The sequence below is a fragment of the Muntiacus reevesi genome, chromosome 20 (assembly GCF_963930625.1).
Source record: "Muntiacus reevesi chromosome 20, mMunRee1.1, whole genome shotgun sequence".
NCBI classification, from domain to species: Eukaryota; Metazoa; Chordata; class Mammalia; order Artiodactyla; family Cervidae; genus Muntiacus; species Muntiacus reevesi.
Window position 1 is genome coordinate 15,022,014 of NC_089268.1, and position 23,826 is coordinate 15,045,839.

The following is a 23,826-nucleotide window of genomic DNA, read 5'->3' on the forward strand; positions in this document are numbered from 1 at the left end:
CCGACTCTTGCGACACCATGAACTGTAGCCTGCCAGGCTTCTCTGTCCATGGGATTCTCCAGGCAAGAATACTGGAGTAGGTTGCCATTTCCTTCTCCAGGGGCTAGCAGTATAGTTAATTCTCAATCTCTAGCCCACAGACCATCTACCTTGTATTTATATGAGAAATAAATATATTTCTCCATTATTTAGGTCACTACTATTTTTCATCTCTTGTTTCAGTAGCAAACCAATATCCCTTTAATGCACAGTCCATTAGACACACTTATCACAAAGCCACTCTGTTTCAAGGGAGCCTGGAAAATGTGGTTTTTATTCTGGGCAGCCTTGTGCTTAGTTAATGACTGGAGGTGCATCCCTGAGGAAGAGAAGATCCTGGAGGCAGCTCACCCATCCCTGGAAAATGTGGTTTTTATTCTGGGCAGCCTTGTGCTTAGTTAATGGCTGGAGGTGCATCCCTGAGGAAGAGAAGATCCTGGAGGCAACTCACCCATCCCACCCACTGGAGGAATAATAATAGTTGACACACAGTCTACCTAGTGGGGCCAGATGCTGGGCTGGTGGCTTTACTTCCATGTCGTTATAGAACCTCACAGTCATCCTGAGAATAGGCATTAGAGTCCCAGTTTTAGAAATGGGAAGACTGCAGCCCAAGAAGTTGTAACTTGGCCAAAGTCACACAGCCCCTAGGAGTAGAACTAGGATTCAGACAGATGTCTGTCTAGACTCAAGCTCCTAAACCTATGCTTGGTTCTTAAAGTGGTGCTTCCTGGACCAGCAGCCTCAGCCTAAGAACTTGTTGGAAAAGCAAACTTGTCCTAGAAGTTCTAGGACAAGCAGACTCGTCCTAGAAGTCACATACTCAAGAGGTGGGTCCAGCAACCTGTGTCTGAACTAGCCTTCTTGGCAATAAGGATGTAAACTCAATGCTGAGAGTTTTCCAAGTGGTTTTGGATTGCTCCAAGGCAAACCTGAAAATGGTATGCAGGGGTCCTCACCTCCTCCCTCCCCAGACAAACCCAACCACGAAGAGTGATTTAATCCTGACCAGATCCAGGCTTCAGTTCAAATACCAGCCCCGGGACTGGAACTTGACTTAACTGGTGCAGGCAGAGTCAACTTGGGGTAGGGAGATGGCGATGTCTTCTCTTCAGGAGACTCATAAAAGGGATGGTGGAGAGGGATGTAGCTGTGGTTCGGCTCCTGGATGTCGTCTTGGGGTAAAGAGGGGAAGATTACACCATCTTGGGGTCAAGTCTTTAGGTATCTGATGTCTCCTGTATGAGATCGCGTGTGTCCTCTCTGTCTCTCTGTCTGTCTGTCTCTCCCTCTCTCAAAGTCCCAGGGCACTACTGTCCAAAGTACAATTGGTTTTCAGCAGGAAGGAGGGGGATGGGAGTCTATGGCGAAAGCTTCAAGGACTTTGGTCATTTCTAGTTCCCTCCAGGGCAGAAGGTGATGATGGTGGTGTTTTTATAACTATCACATCTGTAGCATTTAATCTGAGCCAGGCCACTTTCTAATCTCTTCATGTGCATGAACTCATTTAATCCTCACAGTCCCGTGAGAGAGGTGCTATTACTCACCCTGTGTTAGATGGAGAAAGGAAAGCACAGGACGTTAAGCATGTTGCCCGCTGTCTCACAGCCAGTAAGCAGTGAAGCTGACCTCTGTACGCAGATGACGTGGCTGCTATGTCCATGCTCAAAGCTGCTGAGCTATTCAGCCTCCAAATAATAGTAAAGACATTTAAGGAGTCTTTTTCTTTTCATGGTCCAGTGCTTTACGTGGTTGTAAGTGCTTTACGTATTTTTAAAAAGTGCAATGTTCTTACCATTGTAGAAAGTGAGATATTTCTAGCAGACCCTTGGTGTTGGTGGATTAAACATCTGCGGTTTGGGTTATTTTTTAGGACCCAGTGTGCACATGTGTGTCTCACCAGGAAAAGTGGGAATGTCGAGGCCAGAGATTGTTGCTCTTTCCAATGGTGTCATGTTCTAAAAGGAACCTGCGCATCACACTTGTGGTTCCCACGAAAAAATAAACCCAATTCTCACTACCAGTCAAAACAACAATATTTGTGCAGCTCTGGTAATAACCACTGGAACCGCTCTTCCTCCTGGCTTCCTTCCAGTGCCTTACCCTCAGCTCACTCTCACTCTGAGGGCCCCTGCAGCTTTCTTTCCATGAAACTCATGTTCTTAGGCTGACAGCAGCTTCCAGCTGGTTTAGGACTCACCTCCTCTGGGAAGTCTTCCGGGATGGCTCATGCCTTCACTCTGGGTGGGACTCAGCTCTTCAGAGCTGTGTGCTCTCTATTGCATTGACCTGTGTGACGCAAGCCTCTATGGTTCTCCTTTGATACCTGTGATTGAAGTTTCTATTTTTCTTTCCTCCCAAATTTGACTCTTATCTTCTTTCCCTCTGGGCTTCCCTTGTGATTCAGCTGGTAAACAATCTGCCTGCAAGGTGGGAGACCTGGGTTCGATCCCTGGGTTGGGAAGATCCCCTGGAGAAAGTAAAGGCTATCCACTCCAGTATTCTGGCCTGGAGAATTCCATGGACTGTATAGTCCATGGGGTTGCAAAGAGTCGGACACGACTGAGCAGCTTTCACTTTCTTCCTCTCTATTTTCCTTTCCTTTTCCTTTCTATGCCTTCTCTTCCTTTCCTCTTTTCCTTTTCCCTCCCTTCCTCTCTACTGCCATCCTTCTCTTTAATACTCTTTTCTACCCTTGATCATTCTCACTTCTTTGCCTTAGCTCTCAAGGTTATTCCACCTCTCTCTCTCCTTTTCACCTGGTGACCAGAAATCAGCCCAGAGCCTCAAGCCTTGATCCAGCCTTTTCTGATGCCCACAGACCTGACTGCTTCACCTCCTGCTCTTGCTGCCCACAGCCCTCCAGCATCTAGTTAATCCCACAAGTTCAAGCATTTGAATCACTCTCCACTTATTTGGCATCATTTAAACACTTATTGTGCACCCACCATGCACAAGGCCTGGATCCTCCTCTGCCTGGAAAACTCCTCATGCTTCAAAGCTCTCCCAGAAATTGTCTCCTCTGGTCTGGACTCCCTTTCCCACGGGTGGGCAGGGTCCCCTGCACATCATAAGTGTGGGTAAGGTACATGGGCACAGATGACGAAAGTGCCCTGTCCACCCTCCACTCACATCCCCGTGTACTCTGCAGGCTTCTCACCACATGCAGGGGGGAACTAGCGCCTCTGGGTTTAGGGAGATTTGAGGATTATATATCCCAGATCCCTTGCCCCTCAGAAGGGCAACTCTAAGCCACCCAGGTTCCCAGGGTTCTGCGTGGGGTGGAGCTCCAGCCGCCCACAGCAGTCACCTGCTTGTGAGTACTCTCTGCCTTGGTTTCCTCTTCTTCCTTGTGCTTCCCTCACTTCTTACCAGTGCTTCTTGGAGCCACTTCCCAAATAAACTACTTGGAGCCGAATCTTGTCCCATGATCTGCTTGTAGGGAATGCAAACAAAGAATGTAGATCACATAGAACTTACTCTGTCCGAATCACATAGAACATTCTAAGTCCTGGATTTGCATCAACTCCTTTTAAAAAATTTTATTTATTTTTGGCTGCATCGGGTCTTAGCTGTGACACAAGGCCTTCTCTCTAGTTGCGGCATGCGGGCTTAGTTGCCCCAGGGCAAGTGGGATTTTAGTTCCCTGACCAGGGATCGAACCCACATCCCCTGCATTGTGAGGCAGATTCTTAACCTCTGAACCACCAGGGAAGTCCTTGAACTCACTTCATCTATACCGCAGCCTCCTTCATGAGGGAGATCTTGCTATTTACCACTTTCATTCACATATGAAGAAACTGAGGCAGGGACTTTGAGTAGAGTGGACAACTGTTTCTTTTTTCCAGGGACTAAGGGGTTTCCTTGGATGTGAGACTCTCCCAGGACGGTCTCAGGAAAATCAGGATTGGTGGTAACACAAGAGTGTGTGGGGAAAAAAAAAAGAGTGTGTGGGAAGACGGGGTGGGAGCCAGGTAGGTGCTCCAGGGCGGTGCTCTGGACACCCCCCACCACCCCTCAGCACGATCTGCTCTGCTTTTAAAGGGGCCTGCTTCCCACCAGAGGGTGGGGGCACGTTTTGTACTTTTCTGTCTAAGTTTTGCACTGAGGAGATATTTCTTGGTGATTGAGCTAGATATTGGGGATCATAGAAACAAACAAATGAGGACTTCCCTGGTGATACAGTGAATGGGAATCCACCTGTTGATTCAGTCGACATGAGTCCAGTCCCTGGTCCAGGAAGATTCCACAAGCCTTGGCACAACTAAGCCTTTGCGCTGTAACTATGAGTCTGCGTACCTCAACTACTGAAGCCTGTGAGCCTAGAGCCTGTGCTCTGTAACAGGAGAAGCCCCCTTCATGAGAAGGCCTCACCCTCCGAAACTAGAGAAAGCCCATGTACAGCAACAAAGGCCCAGTGCGGCCAAATATTAAATGAAAAAATAAAAATAAAAATACATGGGTGAGGTGCAGCCCCTGCACCCAGGGAGCATCTAGTCAGATGGGAGAGACTTGGTTTCTCACGTCACGGAGCCCCCAGTTTGATGAAGGGGTTTCCTGTTGGGGGCAGGGGTGGTCCCTTCCTCCCTGACTTCTCTGCCCGGCTCAGAACAGGGTTTGCAGGAGCCTTTTCTCCGCCTTCCCTCATGCTGCTGTCCGCAGCCAGGCAGAGTCAGGCAAGGGTGATAGGGTCGGCCTGGCAGCCCCTCTGGGTCTCCACTCTCGCCACCCAGAGCATGAGCTGGAGCCTCTCCTGGACCAGGGTGGCTGGATTGATTCCTCCAAGCATTAATTCAGAGCTCCGGGCCTCCATCCCCACCACCTGGCTTAAGTTTGGCTCAAGCAAAAGGTGAGAGGTTGGTGAACTGAGTGCTTGGCTCAGTCAAGCCCTGGCAGGGAGTGGGTGGCACGTTCCATGAGTTCATGGCAAAGAATGCCACGAAGAGAGCATGTGGCGGGGTGGAGACTGTGTGGGTGGGTCTAGGCGATGGTGCGGTTCCCAGGGCCTAGAAAGAGCAGGGAGTCATTACCAACCCTAGGCTGAGGGGGCAAGGAAGGGCGGTCTTGTGAGAAGCCAGCCAATTCTGCTACCCTGGGAAGGGCCACTGGACACTGTGTCCTTAAGCAAGGGACACAGCCACTGCCAAAACCAGGGCCTGGGGGGAGAGGGGAGCAACTACCCTGACTCCTCTGTCCCCTCCTCACCTCCCATCACTTTCCTTCTCAGGTCTAATCAAATCTGAAGCCAAAGACCAAATGAGCCTTGGTGATGCAGTCCTTGGGTGTCAGCCCCTGTCCCCCACCTTGGAAGGTTCAGAAGTTCAGAGAAAGTCAGGGTGGATGGGAGAGGAATCGCGAGAGATTAACAACCAGAGAGCTGCTGGAGGTTCTCCCCTCTGCTGCCCGCCCTCCACCAACCCCCCATCCTCGGAGGGAAGGCCCTGTTCGGTGGGTGGATCAGGAGTTGCCCTTCTGAGATTCACAATAACATTCTCATTTTACAGTCTGTCCCTTGCTTCCCAGAACTCTGGCGAATTTATTTCCTCCCTCTCCTCCTTAGTTCCTACCCCTCCCAAGTCCACTGGAGGCCAAAGGGCAGGCAGGTCCAGGTCTGGAAAGAAGGGGCCCAAAAGGGCTTCATGAACTGCTTGATGAAAGAGGGTGGAGGGGGAGATATTTCAGGCCAAGAAGAAGAGAAAGTGAGGGAAACAAATATTTCTGAGCCCTATACTGTGCTAGATACAACATGGGTGCTTTCTCACCAGTTACTCATTCCCCTACCTTCCTCAAAACAATCCTGAGGTTGGTATCAGGATTTCTAATTTAAGGATGGAAAGGTTAAGGCTCAGAGAGGCTATGTGACTTCTCAAATATTGCACAGCAAGTGATGAGAGTCAAGGTACAGACTCTTGTCTGCCTGAGTCCAGGGTAAGAATTAAATGAGGTAAATGTTGGTCTGAAAAGAAATGACAAGATTGGATTGTGGGCAAAGGTCGAACAGGATTCTACCTCCAGGATCAGGCAGGGAGCAAGGGACTGGGTCAGTGACTGGAGAAAGAAAGAAAGAACAGAAAGTGAAGTCGCTCAGTAGTCGTGTCCAACTCTTTGCAACCCTATGGACTGTAGCCCACCAGGCTCCTCCATCCATGGAATTTTCTAGGCAAGAGTACTGGAGTGGGTTGCCATTTCCTTCTCCAGGGGATCTTCCCAACCCAGGGATCAAACCCAGGTCTCCCGCATTGCAGGCAGATGCTTTACTGTCTGAGCCACCAGGGAATCCACAGTGGCTGGAGAGGAGTCAGCCAATCTTGCTTTCATACTTTTGGACAATATGATGGTAAGCTGTGGGGACCATCCCTGGCGCCAAGTCCAGTTCTAGCTGTTGTTCCTACCTGTGGGTTGTGAGGTGCAATGGGTCCCGGAGGGCTTGGGAGAGATTTTCTGTCTGAAGGTTGGGGCTGGTAATCTTGGGCAAAGACCTTGGGATGAGATGAGAAGAACTTGGCAGGGAGGGAAGGGTGGCTGTCTCCTTGGCGACAAGGAACAATTTCAACTGAGATGATTTCACCCAGCAAAGGGCAAAGGAAAGACAAGAGATAAGGAAGTCCTGCACTGTGTATTGGGGGGAGGGGGAAGGAGGGTCAGAGAGAGCCGGATGCCAGCACTGTGCATACATGGAGGGTGGGATGGACGGGGGTGGGAGGCCAGGGATCAGCCCTGTGGGTGGGTGGCTGAGTGGATCCGTGGCTGAGTGGATCCGTGGACTGGGAGGTCCTGGGACCAGCAGTGTGGGTGGTCTGGGGAGGGTGGAGGGGGTGGTCCATGGGGTCGAATTCAGGGCAATGCTCTCTAGGCCTGGAGCCCAGGGCTGGGGACCTGGTGAGATAAGGGCTGAGGGGAATGGGGAACAGGGAAGTCTCAGCATCGCTCTTGCCCCAGGCTGAGGATTCTTCGAGCTCCTACCGAGTCAAGTCCTTCTCTGGCTTGGCTCCTAACATGAATGGACATCCCTCCCCAAGCTGGGCCTTCAGCATCAGACAGGTCATGAGGGAGGGGGCAGGGGCCTGGGGAACTTGTACTCTGTGTGTGTGTATGAGGGAGAGAGGGAGACAGAGAGAAAGAAAAAGACAGAGAGAGATCCGTTGGATCCAAACTCTTAAGACAGCCCCAGGAGACAGCTGGGGCCAGGAACTGCCCTCCCTGAAACGTGGTTAATTAGAACAGTCCAGACTGAGGTTGTAGAAGTAGTAAGACTCAGACTCCCTGAAGTCAGCCTCTTCTTTAGAGGTGAGGAAAGTGAGGCATAGAAAGAGGAGTGGCTGGTTAAGATCTCACAGGACTTAATAAAAGGGAATCTTCCTGCCCCCCAAGCCAGGCCCCCGTTACCCTCCAGAGAAATGGCAGCGATTGTTTAGATGACTCACTGATGGGGATCAGTGGTTATCTCTGGTCTTAACATTCATCAGAATGTTACTTCCTTCATTTTAAAATAGCATTAAATAAATAGCTCCTTTCTCACAGAGTTGATGGGAGAAGAAAATGACCAAGAGCTTAGAACAGTGTCTGATGCGTAGTGAGCACCCAATAAATGTCAGACATGATAATGATGACAGCGGTGATGATCATAAAAGATGACGCTGTTTTAAAGGTAACGGCCATTTGACATTGAGTCTGATCTTGCCCCGGCTGTGCTGGAGCCACAGAGCTGGGCCACCCATCCAGGAAGGAAAGGGGAAAGCAGTTGTCTGCCCATCAGGGTCCCCAGCCTTGCATTTGCCTATTCGGTCTGCCCTTCCTGGTCTCCGCTAGGAGGTTCCCCTGTGACTCATGAGAGTCCAGACCCCTCCTGGCCAGCAGCACCACGGCATCAGCCTGGGAGCCCCCAAGGGCAGGGCTTAGTCCTGCATCACCACTTGCTCAGCCCAGCACAGTGGGCCAGCCACCCACTTCCCCCCCTCCCCCAACCCCCAACCCTCAACCCCGCCCCAGCCCCAGAGAGTTCAGCAGAGGCCGCTGCCTGCCACGTGGCTGCCGGCCGGCACAGCGTCCGCCTCCTGCCTCAGCCCCCGGGCCTGCTGTGGGCCGCCAGCAGCTGACATCCACATCACGCTTCCTCTGGGCTGACGCACGCTCTTCTGGTACTTTGCACAGTCACTCATTTAATCCCGGGAGATCAGCTCTGCTCTTATCTCCGTCTCGCGGAGGAGAAAACTGCTGCAAAGAAACTTCGAGTGATTTGTCGGGGATCACGGAGCTGGTCCAGGGTGAGCCAGGCACCACTACAGTACACAGTTCTGAGGGCCCCTTCCCCGTCCTCCTCCAGGATTTGGTGGCCGAGGTTGTGTGAGTGAATGAAGGGCTTGGTGCCTTGCCTGCACACCGTGGACCGCTGTCTGGCTGCGCCTATCGCAGTATCAAGTGTCCACTTCCTCTCCCTCCTGACTATGTGGGAAAGGCCTCACTGCCCGTTTTGCGCTATGATGTCAGTCCTGAGGTCAGCTTTTCTGTTCTCACCTCTTTCCCACATCCCGACCTCTTTCTATTTCTTATTATTTGTCTAGCCACTCTGCAACCCCTCGCTGTTCACCTGTGACCTGTCCCCTCTACCCTTCCCCACTTCCCGATTGTACTGAGAGTCCCAGCGTCTCTTCTTATTGGCTGTGGGGCAGACGTCTGTAAGGAACTGGCCAATCAGAAGCTTTCTTCGGCCCCGCCCCCAGCATCTCAGGATGTCAGTTCCCTGTGCGGCAGACATTCTTAGCAGGGATATGCACTCGGTGATGGGCTGGGTGGAAAGAGAAGGACTGTCTAGAGAGGCATGTGAAGAGAGAGGTTCAAGGCAAGACCGAGTTGGAACCACAGAGGCCAACCTATTTCTCCAGGTTCCTCTCTCCTAGTTCTGAATTGCTAGGCCCTCCTTCTGGGGTGTGCTAAGTACAAGGAATGCTGCTTCCAGAACTTCAGCACACACTTTTTGCACTTCGACTTTCCTCTGCCCAGCCCGTGGGCCTTAAGAAGTGGGCATGGACCCTGATGTTTACTCGCTGGTGTTTGCTCCTGAGTCTGGCCTTGGTCCACTTTGGCCCAGGCCAGATGGCGCAAGCTGGATGGTGTAACAACCCTTCCTTCTTCCTCGGCCAAGAGGCTGCCCCTGATCCAGTTCCGCTAGGGCTCTGAGGCTGAGGGGTTTGTCCACAGGGAGGAGCTACTTGGAGCACCCCCAGGTCCTTGTGATGCTATCTATAGGATGGTGGAGGGGAGCAGACTTGCAGGTGCCCACTAAGACCAAGGAGCCAGGTGACCTGTAGGTGCTCGTTGGTACTGCCAGGGGCTCCTGGCTGGGCTTGGGTTCCTGGGTGTAGTGGGGATCACACAGCTCTGTGCTGCCTGAATAGCAACCCTGAGTGAGAGATAGAAATGCTTAGGGTGATGTGCTTTGCAAACAGAGATGACCTCTGCAAACTCTACCTGGCTTTACAAACGGTGGTTGGAGCCTTCAAATGCAGGGGGGCAGGTTGAGGCAGGAGGAGCCCACTGGCCTGTTCTGGGCTTTTCTGTGGTGTAGTGAGTGATTGAGTAAGAATTTAGCAGCCAAACGGGGATCAGCTGCCTGCTGGCTATCTGAGCCCTGAGAGTTATCAGTAAATCTGTAATGAATTTACCTGGAAGGTCTCTGGGGCTGTGGGGAGCCTGCACTGCACACCTCAATCCATTTCCTCCTCCTGTCTGGGGCAAATCCACCTGGGGAGGGAGTGATTTCTCTAATATGCTCCAGTCTCAGAAGCTGCCTTTGCCTCTGGGTGCGTGGGTCACCTGGAGTTAGAATTAGATTTGGTTATGAGTGACAGAAAAACTCAATTCATAGTGTTTTAAGTAAGCTCAATTTTTATTTCTCTCTTATACATACAAATGAAGTCTGGTGGAATCCAGTCCAGGTTTGTTATGGTGGCTCTGCAAATGTCAAGAATCCAGGCTCCTTCTATTTCATTGTGTCACCAATCTCAAACATGGCCTCCAACTCATGGTGCAACATAGCTGCCAGAGCTCCAACCATCACTGCAGCCGGCTAGAAGGGAGTGGTAAAGAGGAGTGCCCTCCACACACTGTAAGTCACATCCATAAGTCACACAGATTACTTCTCTGTATATCCCACTGGATGAAATTTAATCATATAGCTGCACCTAGCTTCAAAGGAAGACCAAAAACTGTAAACTTTAGTCTGGCTGGTCTTATGCTGAGCTTAAAATCAATAATCTTGTTGCTGAAGGAGAAAGTGGAACAAATGCTGGAATACAGCTAGCTGTCCTTTTCGCAGCATGAGACTTGAGTTGAAGGTTCTGGGTGCTGCCCCTCTGGAGAGCAGTTTGGCTGTGGGGAGTGGGGTCCTGCCTCCTCATCCAGGCCCTGCCTCCAGCTTTGAGGCTTGAAGTTCCGCTTGAAACTCTGTGGGTAGCAGGAGTATGATTCTCGTGGAGCCTCCAGTAAGGAGAGGATCAGTTTGATGATCAAGGCCAGCCACGCCATCCCAAATAGGATCCACAGTGACACTGTGTTCTGGTACCACAGCGGGTAATGCCGGGAGGGGTTCATTCCTGAGGGAGAAGCAAGGTCAGAGGACGCAGACCTGGGGAACTCAGGGCCAAGTTCCCCAAACAGAAACAGACACACATGGCTTTGTGTGTATAAGCAGAGCGTGGGAGGTCCAAACTGGTCTGAGATTGTTGGGATCACCTCCCTAGGATTCTAGGAAGCCTCCCTGGATTAACTCCTAGAGTTTTGACCCTAAAATTCCGCTTTGTCTTTTCTGAAGGACCCTGCTTATGCTCTATCCCAGTGGTTCTCAAAGTGGGGTCTGTGGACCAGCACCATCAGCATCGCCTGAGAGTTTGTTAGAAGTGCGAATGGTCTGGATTCCATTCCAGATCACTGAATCAGAAACTGTCTTAGGAAATCCTCCAAGAGTGTATAATACCTGTTCTGTGGTTTGCCTGTTTCTATGTTTGGTTTTCTCAAAGGAAAGGCAGCTTGCCAGGAGCTTTAGGAAGAAATGGAATGGCTGGGGTTTGTATCCTGGCTTAGTTCTTACTAGCTGTGTGTCCGTCATCTGCCTGAATGTCCTTCGCCTGTGAAATGGGGACAATAATTTCTCCTCCTTGGCTTTTAGGTTCTACATTCTCATCCTAGTGCCCACCATCTACTTCTCCAGACTTTATTTGCACGTCTCTCCCCTGGAGCGCTGGGCTCCGGTCACTCTGGTTCTTCCCCTATTTCTCCATCTATCAACCTTCCTGCCCCAGGGCTTTTGCACTCGCTGTCCTCGCAGTTCAGAATGCTGTTCATTTCCTCACCCTTCAGATCTCAGCTCAGAGTCTCGACTGAGCCCCTGTGTTACCCTCTCTCGCAGCCCTTGTGCTTTGGCCGGGTAAGTTACTCTCTCTGGGCCTCAGCTTCCTCATCTGTGAAACGGAGACAACAAGAGGCTCCACCTTCTAGGACTGTTGTGATTATCATATGGTTCACATTGTAACGTGCTCAGGATGGCGCCTGGCATGTAAGGTCTGTAGCCAGGTGACTGTTTTTCTCGCCTTTGGAGCCCCACGGGTCGGGACTGGATTAGGAACAACTGAAGGAGGAACCAGATGGGGCTCCCCGTGAGGCTTAGGTAGATCATGCCCAGAGCCTGCTCCAGGGGTTCCCTGTTGGCTCAGTGGTCAAGAATCCGCCTGCCAAAGCAGGAGACGAGGGTTCGCTCCTGGGTCTGGGAAGATGAGCCAGACCACATGCTGCAGAGCAACTAAGCCCGCATGCCACAGTTACTGAGCCTATGCTCTAGAGTCTGGGAACTGCAACTACTGAAGCCCAAGTGCCCCAGGGCCCGTGATCAGCAACAAGAGAAATCGCCAGAATGAGAAGCCTGCACACAGCCACTAGAGAGTAGCCTCACAGCAACAAAGACCCAGCACAGCCAAAAATAAATTTGCAAATATATAAAATTATATATATTAGAGGCTGCTCATAACTTAGCTCTTCCCTCTGTCCTGGGGGGTCTAGCTTATCTCCCTCATGATCTGGCCTTTTATTTCCTTGACATCTTCTGCCTCCAATCTCTATACTACCCACCTCTCTGTTCACTTTCCATTCTGTCCTGCTGGCCCCAACACAGCCTCTCCTTGCTGTCTTCCTCAGCCTGGACTGATCTCCTGGGTCCCAGCTTGGGGATGAGTGCACAGCCCTGGACCTGACATCACCACCTGGCATGAGCCCGGATTGGATTACGCTGATTGGGTTAGGAGGCCACGATTCCGCTGTCGGTCCCAAATGAGAGCAGCTGTGAGTCAGCTCTCTGCCCCCGGTGACCCGTCGGCGTGGCGTGCTCCTGTTGATGGAGCGGAGGAGGTGTTCTTCTCCCTTATTTCATTTTTTTTTTTTTTAAGCCGAAATCATAAGCGGCAGGAGACCTGGCAGCTGGCAAGGCGCTCAACTGAGTTGCAAATGCAATTGTGGGAAGTGGGGGCTGGCTGCAGGGCCAAGGAGGAGCTAGCGGCTGGGACCTGGGGGCTGCTCTGACCACGGCATTTGGGCAAGAGGAACGGCTTTGAAGACAACCCGCCCTGTGGCTGCTGACATGGGACATGGAGGCCCAGAGTCCAGGTGGTGGGCCTCAGCATTCCCATCCGAGAAAGGGGTTTGACCCTGTCCCTAGAGGACAAGGAGGGCTGAGAGACATGGGGAAGAGGTGAAGGAGGATTGTCCCCTCTCAGCTATGGAAGATTCCAGACCATATGCATATGAGGGTCCCTGGCTTGGGAGTCTATCCTAGGCCTGTCCTTGGCTTGCTTGCCTTTGGCTTTCATTAACTTCTTTCTCATCTCTGGGGCTGTAGATGAGGCAGCTGGGGGCTGGGTGTGCAGGCTGGGCATCGCACAACCCTAAAGGGCTGCCATTCACACCGAGCACAAGGAAGATGTGCTCGTGGACCTGGTGTGGCCTCTGTCCTTGTCCCCACTAGGCTCTGTGACCTTTAAGAATTACAAGTACTATCATGTCACCTACCCAGCTCCTCTGAAAACCTTCAGAACTTTCCTGTAGTCTTAGGACAGAGTCCAGAATTCATGACTCAGCCTGAGAGGGCCCTCTATGTGACCAGGCCCTGCCTCCCTCTCCACTCTGAGCTCCCCGCTTCCCCACTGGATGTGGGTGCCCAGGAAATACTCTTCTGACCAGTCCAGCTGCAGCAGCCTCAAGCCAGAGATGTGTTATCTCAGGAAAGGGTAAGTGAGGGCACGTGTGGTCACTTGTCATGAGGCACTGAGAAGGCTGCAGAAGGAAAAGTGTGTGGTGCAGGGGACAGAGCTGCCCACTGCCACTCCGGGGGTGTGGCCTGCCCGGCACCCCTGTGGACTTAAAGGGCCCTCATGGGTTCATACCAGGCCTCCTAAGTCAGAGCATGTGGTGGGAGGGGGCTCTGGGGGGTCTGCACCCCCCACACCAGCCTCCCTGCCATGTCAGGCCCCACGGGGTGGCTCACGGGGTAGCAGGGACCCTCTGATCAGCCCTCCTTGCTCCTGGAGAGATGGCTGTGTGGAGGTCGCTGCCCACCTCCCAAGCCCCCGCTCCCCCCATGGCAGAGACCTTGTCTCCTATTTCCAGGGTGCCATGTCTAGAGAGGCCTGCCCCCTTCCCCGGCCCTGCCTTCCCTCAGGGGACCATGGGGCCCCAGACATCCTCACAGAGCATCCTCAGCAACCCACAGAGGTTCATCCAGATACGCTTCTACGGAGACTACTGTCAGCTCTTCCCACTTGGGACTGAACTCTGGAACCTGAGTGATCAGTGGGCACCAAGAGACTGTAGGTAGGGGTCCCATTCCCATTCCTCTTCCCCGCCTCTTGCACTGGGCACCCTCAGAGAACAAGGACTCGTGGGTTTAAAACTGGGGCAAATCCTGAGTTTCATCCTTTGAGCCCTGGGGTAGGGGGAAGCGTTGGAGGGAGGGGGCCAGAACTACTGCAGAAAAGCCCTGAGATTTTCAGAGGAGCTGGGCAGGTGACATGAATTTTTGTTTTGGCTGCCCCCCATGGCATGTGGGATCTTAGTCACCCAACCGGGGATGGAACTAAAGCCTCCGCACTGGACGCACAGAGTCTTAACCACTGGACAGTCAGGGAAGTTCCAGAACTTGTAATTTTTAAAGGTCATAAGAGCCAAAGGGGCACAAGGACAGAGGTTGTACCAGTCCACGGGTGCCCTTCTCATTGTGTTCTGTGTGAATGGCAACCACTTAGGGTTGTGCAGTGCCCAACCTGTGCAACCAGCCACATGCAACGGCCCTGCCTAGACTAGGGAAACGGCAGGGGGAACACAGAGGAGAGGACAGATCCAAACCTCATTCTCTGAGCTGCATGTGTGTGTGTGTGTTTGTGTTGGAAGGGGCAGATGAGGTCTTGGGGACATTGGTGTCACCTCTTCTCAGACACATTTCTCCTCTGAGGTCAGGAGTGGAAGCATGACTCACTTGGAGGAAACCATCCCAAAGACTTCCTTCCAGAGCAACAGTGTCCCTTCCAGAACAGGAAGGGGCAACATGAGACCCCGACACCAGACCCTGGGGATGGAGAGGTTCAGGGAAGCCAGCTCGGCCCACAGGCCAGAAGGCACTGAGCCATCACTTAGCCTAGCCCCTCATTTTACAGACAGAAACACTGCGGCCCAGACGTGGGTTATGGGGGGCCCTCTGGAAAGGGTAAGAGTTTTTGGAGGCAAAACCGATCAGAATTCGCGTCCTACTAGCTGTGTGATCTCAGGCAAAGGGCGCTCTCTGAATGTCATCTTCCTCCTCAGTAAAATGCAGTGACAATCATTACTCTTAATGGGCTAGCTGTTTGTTACTTTGGTAGGTCCTCATTTCTTTTTTTATTAAATTTATTTACTTATTTGGCTGCACCGAGTCTTAGTTGTGGCACGCGGGATCTAGTTCCCTGACCAGAACCAGATGAAACCCGGGCCCCTGGCATTGAGAGCATGGCGTCTTAGCCGCTGGGCCACCAGGGAAGTCCCGGGACCTCATTTCCGTATTCCAGGCTGGGTTCTGCGGTCTCGGGAGGAGAGAAGGGACTCCTCCCCGGTTTAGGATCAGCGATGGGAGCGGGGCACAGCGCCCCCCTGAGGCCTGCGTGCGGTGGTGCCGGGGCCCACTGCTCGCTTGGTGACCCTTTAGGGGCAGGGAGTGATGGAGAACGAGGCTGCCTCTGCGCCCACATAACGCCCCTCTGCTGCCCCCTCCTGGGCATCTGCCCAGCTGCAAGGACCGTTGCTCCCGGGCCCTTACCTTGCCCACGATGGGTGATGACCATCCCACCCTGGACACTCTGGACCACTCAGCCCTTACTTGCTAACACTCAAGAATTTGGAGGCTGACTGGGGGCTGGGAGAGGCTGGGGTTTTCTGATTCTCCCAGGCTCTCCTGCCAGATACCCCCGGACTGTGATGGGGGCAACGTGGCCCTCAACCCAGGGACAGGAAGAAGTTGGCATTTTGTCGGGCACGGTAAAGTGGGGGAGAGGTGAAGTGAGAGGGTCCCTGGCCAAAGATGGATGGGGGAGGGAACTCAGAGGCCCCCTTTATCTGATAAGCTTTAAAAATAACAGAGGAGCCTGTGGGATGCTCAGGCAAGTCCGAACGACTAGAAATGTGGCTTACCGCCCAAGGCTCTGGGTTCAAACTCCAGTTGTTACTTTTAGCTGGGCGGCCTTAACCCCATCAGACCACAAAGGCAGGTCGAACCAGCCAAACTAAGCCTGTGTGCCCTGGACTTTGGGTCCCCAAAGCCCCACGGGGCTGGGCACGCAGCAGGTGCCCAGGGACGCAGGCTACAAGCAGAGGCGTGCAGGGTGCCCCTCACGTCTCACCAATCACGTAGTCGCCGAAGCCCACGGTGCTGAGGGTGACGAAGGAGAAGTAGAAGCCCTCCACGTAGGTCCAGCCTTCCATGCGGTTGAAGAGCAGCGGGGGCAACAGCAGGAAAAGCAGGATGCCCGACAGGAGGGCGCTGGAGCCCGCCAGCCACCGGGCCTTGGCCGGGTCCTGTGGGTGCACACGGTGTCCTGCCCCCGTGAGGCTAGTCCTGCCCGGCGTGTGCGGCCGAGGGGCGGCAGGCAGACAGCCTGGGGGGTGCTGAGCTGCAGACGGGGCTAGCATTCCCCCGGGAGCTGCCCCTGGGGCTTCTCTACCAGTGCATGTTCTCCAGGCTCCTGAAAAGGCCTTGGCAGCCTTGTACCTTTCTCATGTCTCCCCACTGATGCCCCTATGTTACTGAAGACACCCCCATTCTGGGCAGTGACCCCCCCAATCCCACTACACTCCCACCAGAAACCCTGATTTCCAAAAGACCCTCTGCTTCCACCAGTAACCCACCCCCTGGAGCACCCCTTGACTGCCAGCATCCATCCTTTTCTCCCAGAGACTCTCCCTCCAGGCAGTGATGGCCTGTCCATCGGAGGCCGTGATCCCCACCACTTCCCCCCATCCTGGTGACCCGTCCTCCACCCTGCCCCCGCGGACCGCTCACCTTCCAGGCGCCCCCCAGCCTGCGGGCACAGCGGTGCACGCCCTGCAGCATGCAGTGCCCCAGGCGGTTGAGCACCACGAGGTTGAGCGGGATCCCCACGAGGGCAAAGAAGATGCAGAAGAGCCGCGCGGCCATCGTGCGGGGGCTCAGGTTGCCGTAGCCTGAGGCCAGAAAGGCGGACACGTCAGGGAGCCTTTCCATCCTCAGGGGCCCCGGTTCTACCATTGCTATGGATGGGACGCGGCAGTCGGTATGCCCTTCCCGGGCACCGTGCAGGGTCTGACACACTCCCTCCCTCAGCCCAGCCTCAGCCTCCCTTCGCATGGAGGTCATGCCCCAGACCTGCAGTCTGGAAGACCAAAGCTCTAGGAGAGACGGTCTGCAGGCCTGCAGACTGGAAGACCAAAAGCGTCAGCATCCCGTTTGTCCTAGCTTCCCTTCCTCCCTCCCTGGGTGGGCAGAGGGACGCGGGAGGGGGACGGAAGGATGCAGAGCCTCTAGCTGCTTCCTTCAGGACAGATCTGTTAGTCCCTTCGGCAACCCCTCACAGCGGGACGTCCCCCCTCCTGGGCAGCAGGGACCCGCCAGCTTCGCTCACCACTGTATCTCCAGCACCTCTATCTGGACCATACTAGGTCCTCAGTCTTATTGCTGAATGAATGGATGGGTAGCTGGCTGAATAAGTGAGCAAGCTGGTCATGGGTTTTACAGATGATGAATACTTTTGGGACTCAAGCCTGTCCTTCTGGCCCAGAAGTGTCCGTGGGCCTGTCAGACCCTGTTTCATTCTAGGTCTTAGAAAGCACAGCCCTCCTGGGGTGCTGGTCCCAGGATGCCAGGGGTGCCAGGGAGGGAGCTGTGCCTCTTAGAACCCCTTTCTTTCCTCGTGGTGTGTTCACGTGTGTTCCAGTTCAGTTCAGTTCAGTCGCTCAGTCGTGTCCGACTCTTTGTGACCCTATGGACTGCAGCATGCCAGGCCTCCCTGTCTATCACCAACTCCTGGAGTTTACTCAAACTCATGTCCAATGAGTTGGTGATGCCATCCAACCATCTCATCCTCTGTCATCCCCCTCTCCTCCTGCCTTCAATCTTTCCCAGCATCAGGGTCTTTTCCAATGAGTCAGCTCTTTGTATCAGGTGGCCAGACTATTGGAGTTTCAGCTTCAGCATCAGTCCTTGCAATGAATATTCAGGACTGATCTCCTTTAGGATGGTCTTGGCAGACCCTTTTCCTCCTTTCTCTGCATTTCCTCCACCTGTGTTTGTATGTGTAAGTGTGTGTGTGTGTCAATGTGTGTGTGTGTGTGTGTGTGTGTGGTCAATCAGAATCAGAAGCTTCCCTGTTGTCCACTCCAGAAGGGCTCTCTTTCTCCCTACTATTTAGAATTTCTACCCTAAAGGCAGGCACTGTTGGAAGGAGCAAAGCTGGCCCCTAGATGGGTTTTGAATTCCCACTCTGGTGTTTACTAGCTACATGACCTTGAGGAAGTTGTGCAAGCTCTCTGCCTCAGCTTCCTCATCTTTGACACAAGAAGCAGCAGCCTTATTCTTAGACGTCGGACCATGTGGACAAAATGAGATCTCAAATGTGAAAGTGCTCCTTACAGCGCCTGGTAGGTAGATCTGGCATGGAGGGGTAGGTGGGGACCCCTTCCTCGGCCCTCCTCACCCTCAGAGCTGGCCCAGACAGTTTTAGGGCTACACCAAGCAGAGAGAAGGGAGAGGGACAGAGTCCGCGTTGGGGATGGTAGAGCTGGGCGGAGAGGCTGCGAACCTCTGAATCAGGTGGGCCTGGGCCAGGGAGTGTAGCGGGAGTGGGGTTCAGAGATGAGGGCGCCCTGCGTACCCGGGAGGCCTGGACCACAGTGACTGTACATCAGTACCCCCTCCTGCTCTGGAGCTCAGGGAATGCTGGTGGAATGGGTATTTTGGAATTTATTAACGTGTCAGCATTCGTTGAGTGCCCACGGTATGCCAGGCTTATGCTAGACCCCTGGGATGTAAGCATGCATGAACATGATCCTGACTTGTCCTTCTGGGCCCATGAGTCAAGGGGCCTCCCAAGCACGGTTGCTTCAAGGTGGAGGACTACCCAAGACCCCGGTAGCCTGAGATCTGCTTCGAAGAAGTATTGTCTAATTTAAAGTCAGATAAAGAGTGCTCTGGGTGCATCTGCTTAGCTCCACTCTGGGGAGGAAGGGGTGGCAGGGGGTGGGGGTGGGGGTGGGAGTGGGGGATCCCGGGCAGGGGCGTGGCTGGGATGCTGGTTTCCTGGGGCCAGCGTCCTGGCTGGAGGAGGTAGCACCCCCACCAGTGGGGTCAGCCTGCCACCTGGTGGTGAGTATGGTGTCATGCAGGCGCCGGGGCGGGGCGGCGGGGCTGGTTGATGGGGCAGTTCCACCGAGCTATTTCCTGGGTGTGAAGTTGGAGGGATCTAGGCCACTCTTCTTCTCCAAACAACAGCCCCCAGACACCCTCCCAGGACAAGTTTCGCCTCTGCTCTCCTGAGGACAGGGCCAGGGGAACGGTAGTGAGAACGAGTCCGGGTGTTCTGTGTGTGGGGGAGGAGAGGGACTTGGGGAGGATGGTGATGGGGGTGAGGAGATGCCTCAGTGAGCTGGCGGGAGGCCTCTGGGAGTGGCCACCTCTCCCAAGGCTGAGAACAGGGGATTCCGTCCATCCTTCCTTCCCAAGTTCCCCTTATTCTCCCGCACCCCCTCCGCCGCCCTTCCAGGCTCAGTGTTAGATGGGCTTGAGCAGACCAGGACCCTTACAGTGTCCAGAGGGGTCTTTGCCGCTATACAGGGGACCCTCTGCCTCCTGAAAGCTTGTGTGGCTGAAATCCCCAGAGCAGCACTTCAGAAACCTCCCAGGAACCCGGGTGGAGGGCAGGAGCCCATTCAGCACATCTTCCGAAAGACCAAGGTCCCGCTCCCAGGCGGTGTCCAGGCTGCTCGGCCTGACTGTGCTTGAGGTCCTAGTAATGCCTCCGAAGGTAGCTGGTCCCTGGCCTCTCAGGCAAGGCCACCCTCCCCAGCACCCCTCCTTGGCCCCATCCTTCTCTTACCGATGGTGGTGATGGTGGACACGGAGAAGAAGAAGGAGCCCACGAACTCCCAGCGTCCCATGCTGGTGGTGTTGCCAAGGACGATGTCCCCATTTTTGTACGCCTCGATGATGCCCTGGGGGAGAGGCTGTAGTGACCACCAGGCTCTCTGGGGCAATGGGGCCCTGCACCCAAACACACACACATATACACACGCACACACACATGCACACGCACACACGCACGCACACACACATACACACACGCACACGACCGTCCTTGTAACCACTCTGATCTCAGCTCTTCCTGCCCAACCAGGGCTTCCCCCAGGGCATGGGGCCTGGGGCAGCTCCTTCCCCTCTGTACCCTGGAGCCCAGATCAGCCCAGGGCATCTCATTGGCTGGGAGAACTCCATTTGTCCTCTCTCCTGTTCACTCTCATTCTTGCAACAAGCCCTGGTCAGGGCCAGCGTGTGAGGCATCAGGGGAGTTGAAGATGAAAGAGACATGACCTCAGTTTTCAGTGGGACAAAGCCAAACCTAACTCTGTTTCTTTTAATTTTTAAACTGTCTATCTATTTATTTTTGACCATGCCTATCGGCATGTGGGATCTTCGTTCCTTCATCAGGAATTGTCCCCCTGAATTGGAAGTGCAGGCTTAACCATTGGATTGCCAGGGAATTCCCCAAATTCAGCTTTGATACAGTGTCATCCATGAAGCTTTAGGCACGCAGACTGTGCAGCTACATGATTCTGGGCAAGATAGCCAACTTCTCTGTGCCTCAGTCTCTTTCTCTGTAAAATGGGGATGCTAATAGCACCCAGTTCATAGAGTTGTTGAGGTTTAATGAGTTATTAGGTGTAATGGCTTAGAAGAGTACCTGAAACACAGTTAAGGTTAGCAACTGCTATCATTATCATTTTTATGAATATAATGCTATAGAAATACGGGATAGGAAAGGTGTGCATTCTGATGGGGGTGGGGGCAGAAGGCTTCACAGAGAGGGTGATTGGTTTTTTCTTAACGTACCAAAGTACAAAATACAATTTTATTATGTGTGTTTCCCCCCATAATTCTCTATTTTCTGAAATGTGCTTATTTTGCCTCCATATATACTTTAAAAAAGGTGTATCATCAACTCCAGCACTCTGTACAGATGCGAGAAGGCAGCTGAGGGTGATGTTTTAGTTGGGCCTTCCTCGAGGTTTAGCTAGGATTGTTCCTGGTAGAAGGACATTTAGGTAAATAGGACCACAGGCACAAAGGCTGGAAGGGAGGACTGTGTCTGGGATATAGACTAGGGAGGCTGAAAGGTAGCTGGCAGCCAGGCTGTGCTTGGCTTTGCCAGCCCGGGGATGGGGTGGCAGGCCTCTCCCAAGGTCACTGACTAAAGTGCAAGCAAGCTCAGGTATGTATGCTCCGTGGCAGCTGGCAGCACAGAAGATGCTGGCAGATCCGGAGAGGAGAGAGTCCTGCAGCGGTGAGTGATGGAGAGGGCCTGGCCTGCATCCCGGCACGGAGTGGTCCAGCGGGCACAGAGAGGAGGCACTCAGAAGCCCGGGGCTCTGGCCTTATTTGGTGTGGGAGGTGAGGGACGCATCTAAGAGCACTGTGAAGGTGTGTGGATGCAGGGAAGAGCAGAGCTGCTTACTCTTGACCCCAGTGAATTTGAGGGCTGCTAGGAAGGTGCAGAAGGAGAAGGGGATGGTAGAGGATGAGATGGTTGAATAGCATCACCAACTCCACGGACATGAGCTTGGGTAAACTCTGGGAGATGGTGAGGGACAGGGAGGCCTGGCATGCTCCAGTCCACGGGGTCACAAAGAGTTGGACACGGCTTAGCAACTGAAGAACAACAACAGGAAGTTACGTGAGCATGTCTGCCCTCACTGGGGAGGTCTGGGTTGGAGACCCTACATCTGTATTCCTGGGGATGGCTGAAGCCACGGGGGGCTGTGGAAGGAGGTGAAGTGGAGGTGAGCAGGAGGTGGGTGGAGGGGAAGAGATGAGAGCTCTGCCAGGAAACTTGGGAAGCAACCCCATACGCAGATCTGCACTGAGGCAGTCCTCATGGCGGTTGAGAGCCCCAGCGCCCTGACTATGAAGCTGTGCCTTTGTATGTAGTCTCTCTGAGCCTCAGTTTCTCCATCTCTACAATGGGGACGATAATAATGGCGCCTACCTGTGAGACAGGTGGGGCTGGAGCGAGTTCACACACTAGGAACAGCGCCTGATACACAGTAAGGGCGGCACAGAAGTATTTCCTATCGTTCCCATTGTGGTCACTTTTTTGTCACTTTTTTGGGGGCCGGGCTGCTCGTAATTGAAGTTCATCACCCTTCCAAGGGGAGTGTCACACAGCCTCCGGGACTAGGCGGTCTGTATTTGTAGAAGTTTAGAGAAAGTGGGTGGAGGTGTCACCTGAGATTCTTAGCAGAGATACTCCTTCCTCTGCCCGGCTCCAGGCCTGACACATCCGCCCAGTCCCAGGGCTCAGGACTTCACCTCCGCTCCAACGCCCTTGTCCCCTGCTACCAGACACACTTCCCTGCTACCTTCTGGGGACCAGCTTTGGGCTGCCCACTCTGGGGCACAGACCTTGCTTTCCTCGCTAGGGGAGGCACGGGAACTGCAGGGCCGGGACGTCTGGTTAGGGGTGCAGCTGTCTGCGCCCGCGGACCAAGCCGGGGACCCGGAGATGGGAGCTTGCGTCGGATCGGAGTAGCTCTCCGTCCAGCCCAGGGTCTAAGGATACCTTCATCTATCGTGAGGCCTGCAAGAACCCTGCTCTGCCCGCCCCCCTCCCCTCGCCCCGCTGAGTCTTCCCCCACCCACTCAGCAGTCTCTGCCCTCCACGACCTCTGCATCCTCCCACCCGCCGACCCCTGAAGACCCTCCAGGCCCTCTCCGAGTGTCCTCAGACTCGGAGAAACCCGGGTTCAGCCACCAAACGTCCCTGTACCTGCTGCTTACTTTTTGCGAATCCCCGGGCCCCTGGCTCCGCGCTCTGCACACCTTTCCTCCCAGCCTCCAACCGTCTTGCTGCCGGTCTCGCTCACCATCAGACCAGACCAGCGCCCTCTGCTGTCCCCATCCCCAGGTCTGAAATTCGCCCCCAGGTCTTCTGTGGAAGGGGCCATGGGTGCCCCTTCGCCCGCTATCCGACCCGACACAGCGCCCTGAGTTCCCGGGTGGACCCCTCCCGCCTTCTCCCAAGCCGAGCAGCGCGCTCGGGCCCGGTCGGGCCCCACCAGCCCTGGACCCCGTCAGCGCGCCCCCTATCGCCGTCACCCTGAGATTTGGATGCTTGCGCCACGCAGCTCCCCAGACAGGGAGGGGAGGGTTCCCTCTCGCCCCGAATCCTGGGCTCAGGGCGCCGCGCTGCGCATTTCTCTCGCCCGAGCCGGGCTCTTTGCATCGGGGTCCATCCAGCCCAGGACTCTGGTCTCCACCCTGCAAGGCGCGCCCCCAGTCGTCCGCGCGTCCGTGCCTTCCACTTTATTTCGGAGAAGTGCTCCCGGCGGTGCCCGGACCGGAGCCGGGCCGTGCCGGTGCGCTCCGCTGAGCCAGCGCCCCCGCGCCCGGGCCGCCCAGACTCGCCCCTCACCCGGATCAGCGAGTCCAGCGCCGGGCCATCCAGACACGTGAAGTTCCGCAGCAGCGCCCACTTCTCGTGCTGGAATCTCTTGCTGGAATCGTGCGCCGCGGGGCTCTCCAGCACCCAGAACACGCAGGTGCCCACGACCAGGTAAGTCAGGTAGGTGAGCAGCAGGAGCAGTGTGCTCGGCACCCGCCGCGCGCAGCCCCGGACCTCGCGCTCGCTCGCATCCCCCTTAGCCGGAGAGGCGGAGAGGCCGGAGTCGGGAGCCATGGACCCGGACCGAGGCGCAAAGGAAGGGCTCGGCTGGTCCCTTCTCTGGCCAACGCGCGCCTCTGCCCCGTTTTCTCAGCAGAGGAGGTGTGTGCTGGGGAATGGGACAGCCCTGCCCCACCCCGCCCTGGGATCCAATCCCCGGGACAAAAAGAGGCCAAGCTGTGGGCATCTGGCCCCGCCTCGAACGCGTGTGGAGTGCCCACCCCCAGGCACGCCTAGCTCAGAGAGAAGGGGAGGACTGTTGGTGACCGCAGGCGCTGGGAGAGACCGGCCCAGGGCCTCCCCGTGTCCTGTATGT

General features: G+C 54.5%; 1 protein-coding gene across 1 annotated transcript; it reads right to left on the reverse strand.

The window, feature by feature from the left end:
* Positions 1-10,269: 10,269 nt before the first annotated feature.
* On the reverse strand, positions 10,270-23,525 carry KCNK17 (potassium two pore domain channel subfamily K member 17). The gene is made up of 5 exons (XM_065912762.1): positions 23,262-23,525; positions 19,674-19,788; positions 16,607-16,767; positions 15,948-16,122; positions 10,270-10,631 (listed from the first exon to the last, which is right to left on the reverse strand). The coding sequence occupies exons 1-5, from the start codon at positions 23,523-23,525 to the stop codon at positions 10,336-10,338; spliced, it is 1,011 nt and encodes a 336-aa protein (XP_065768834.1). The 3' UTR covers positions 10,270-10,335.
* Positions 23,526-23,826: the final 301 nt, after the last annotated feature.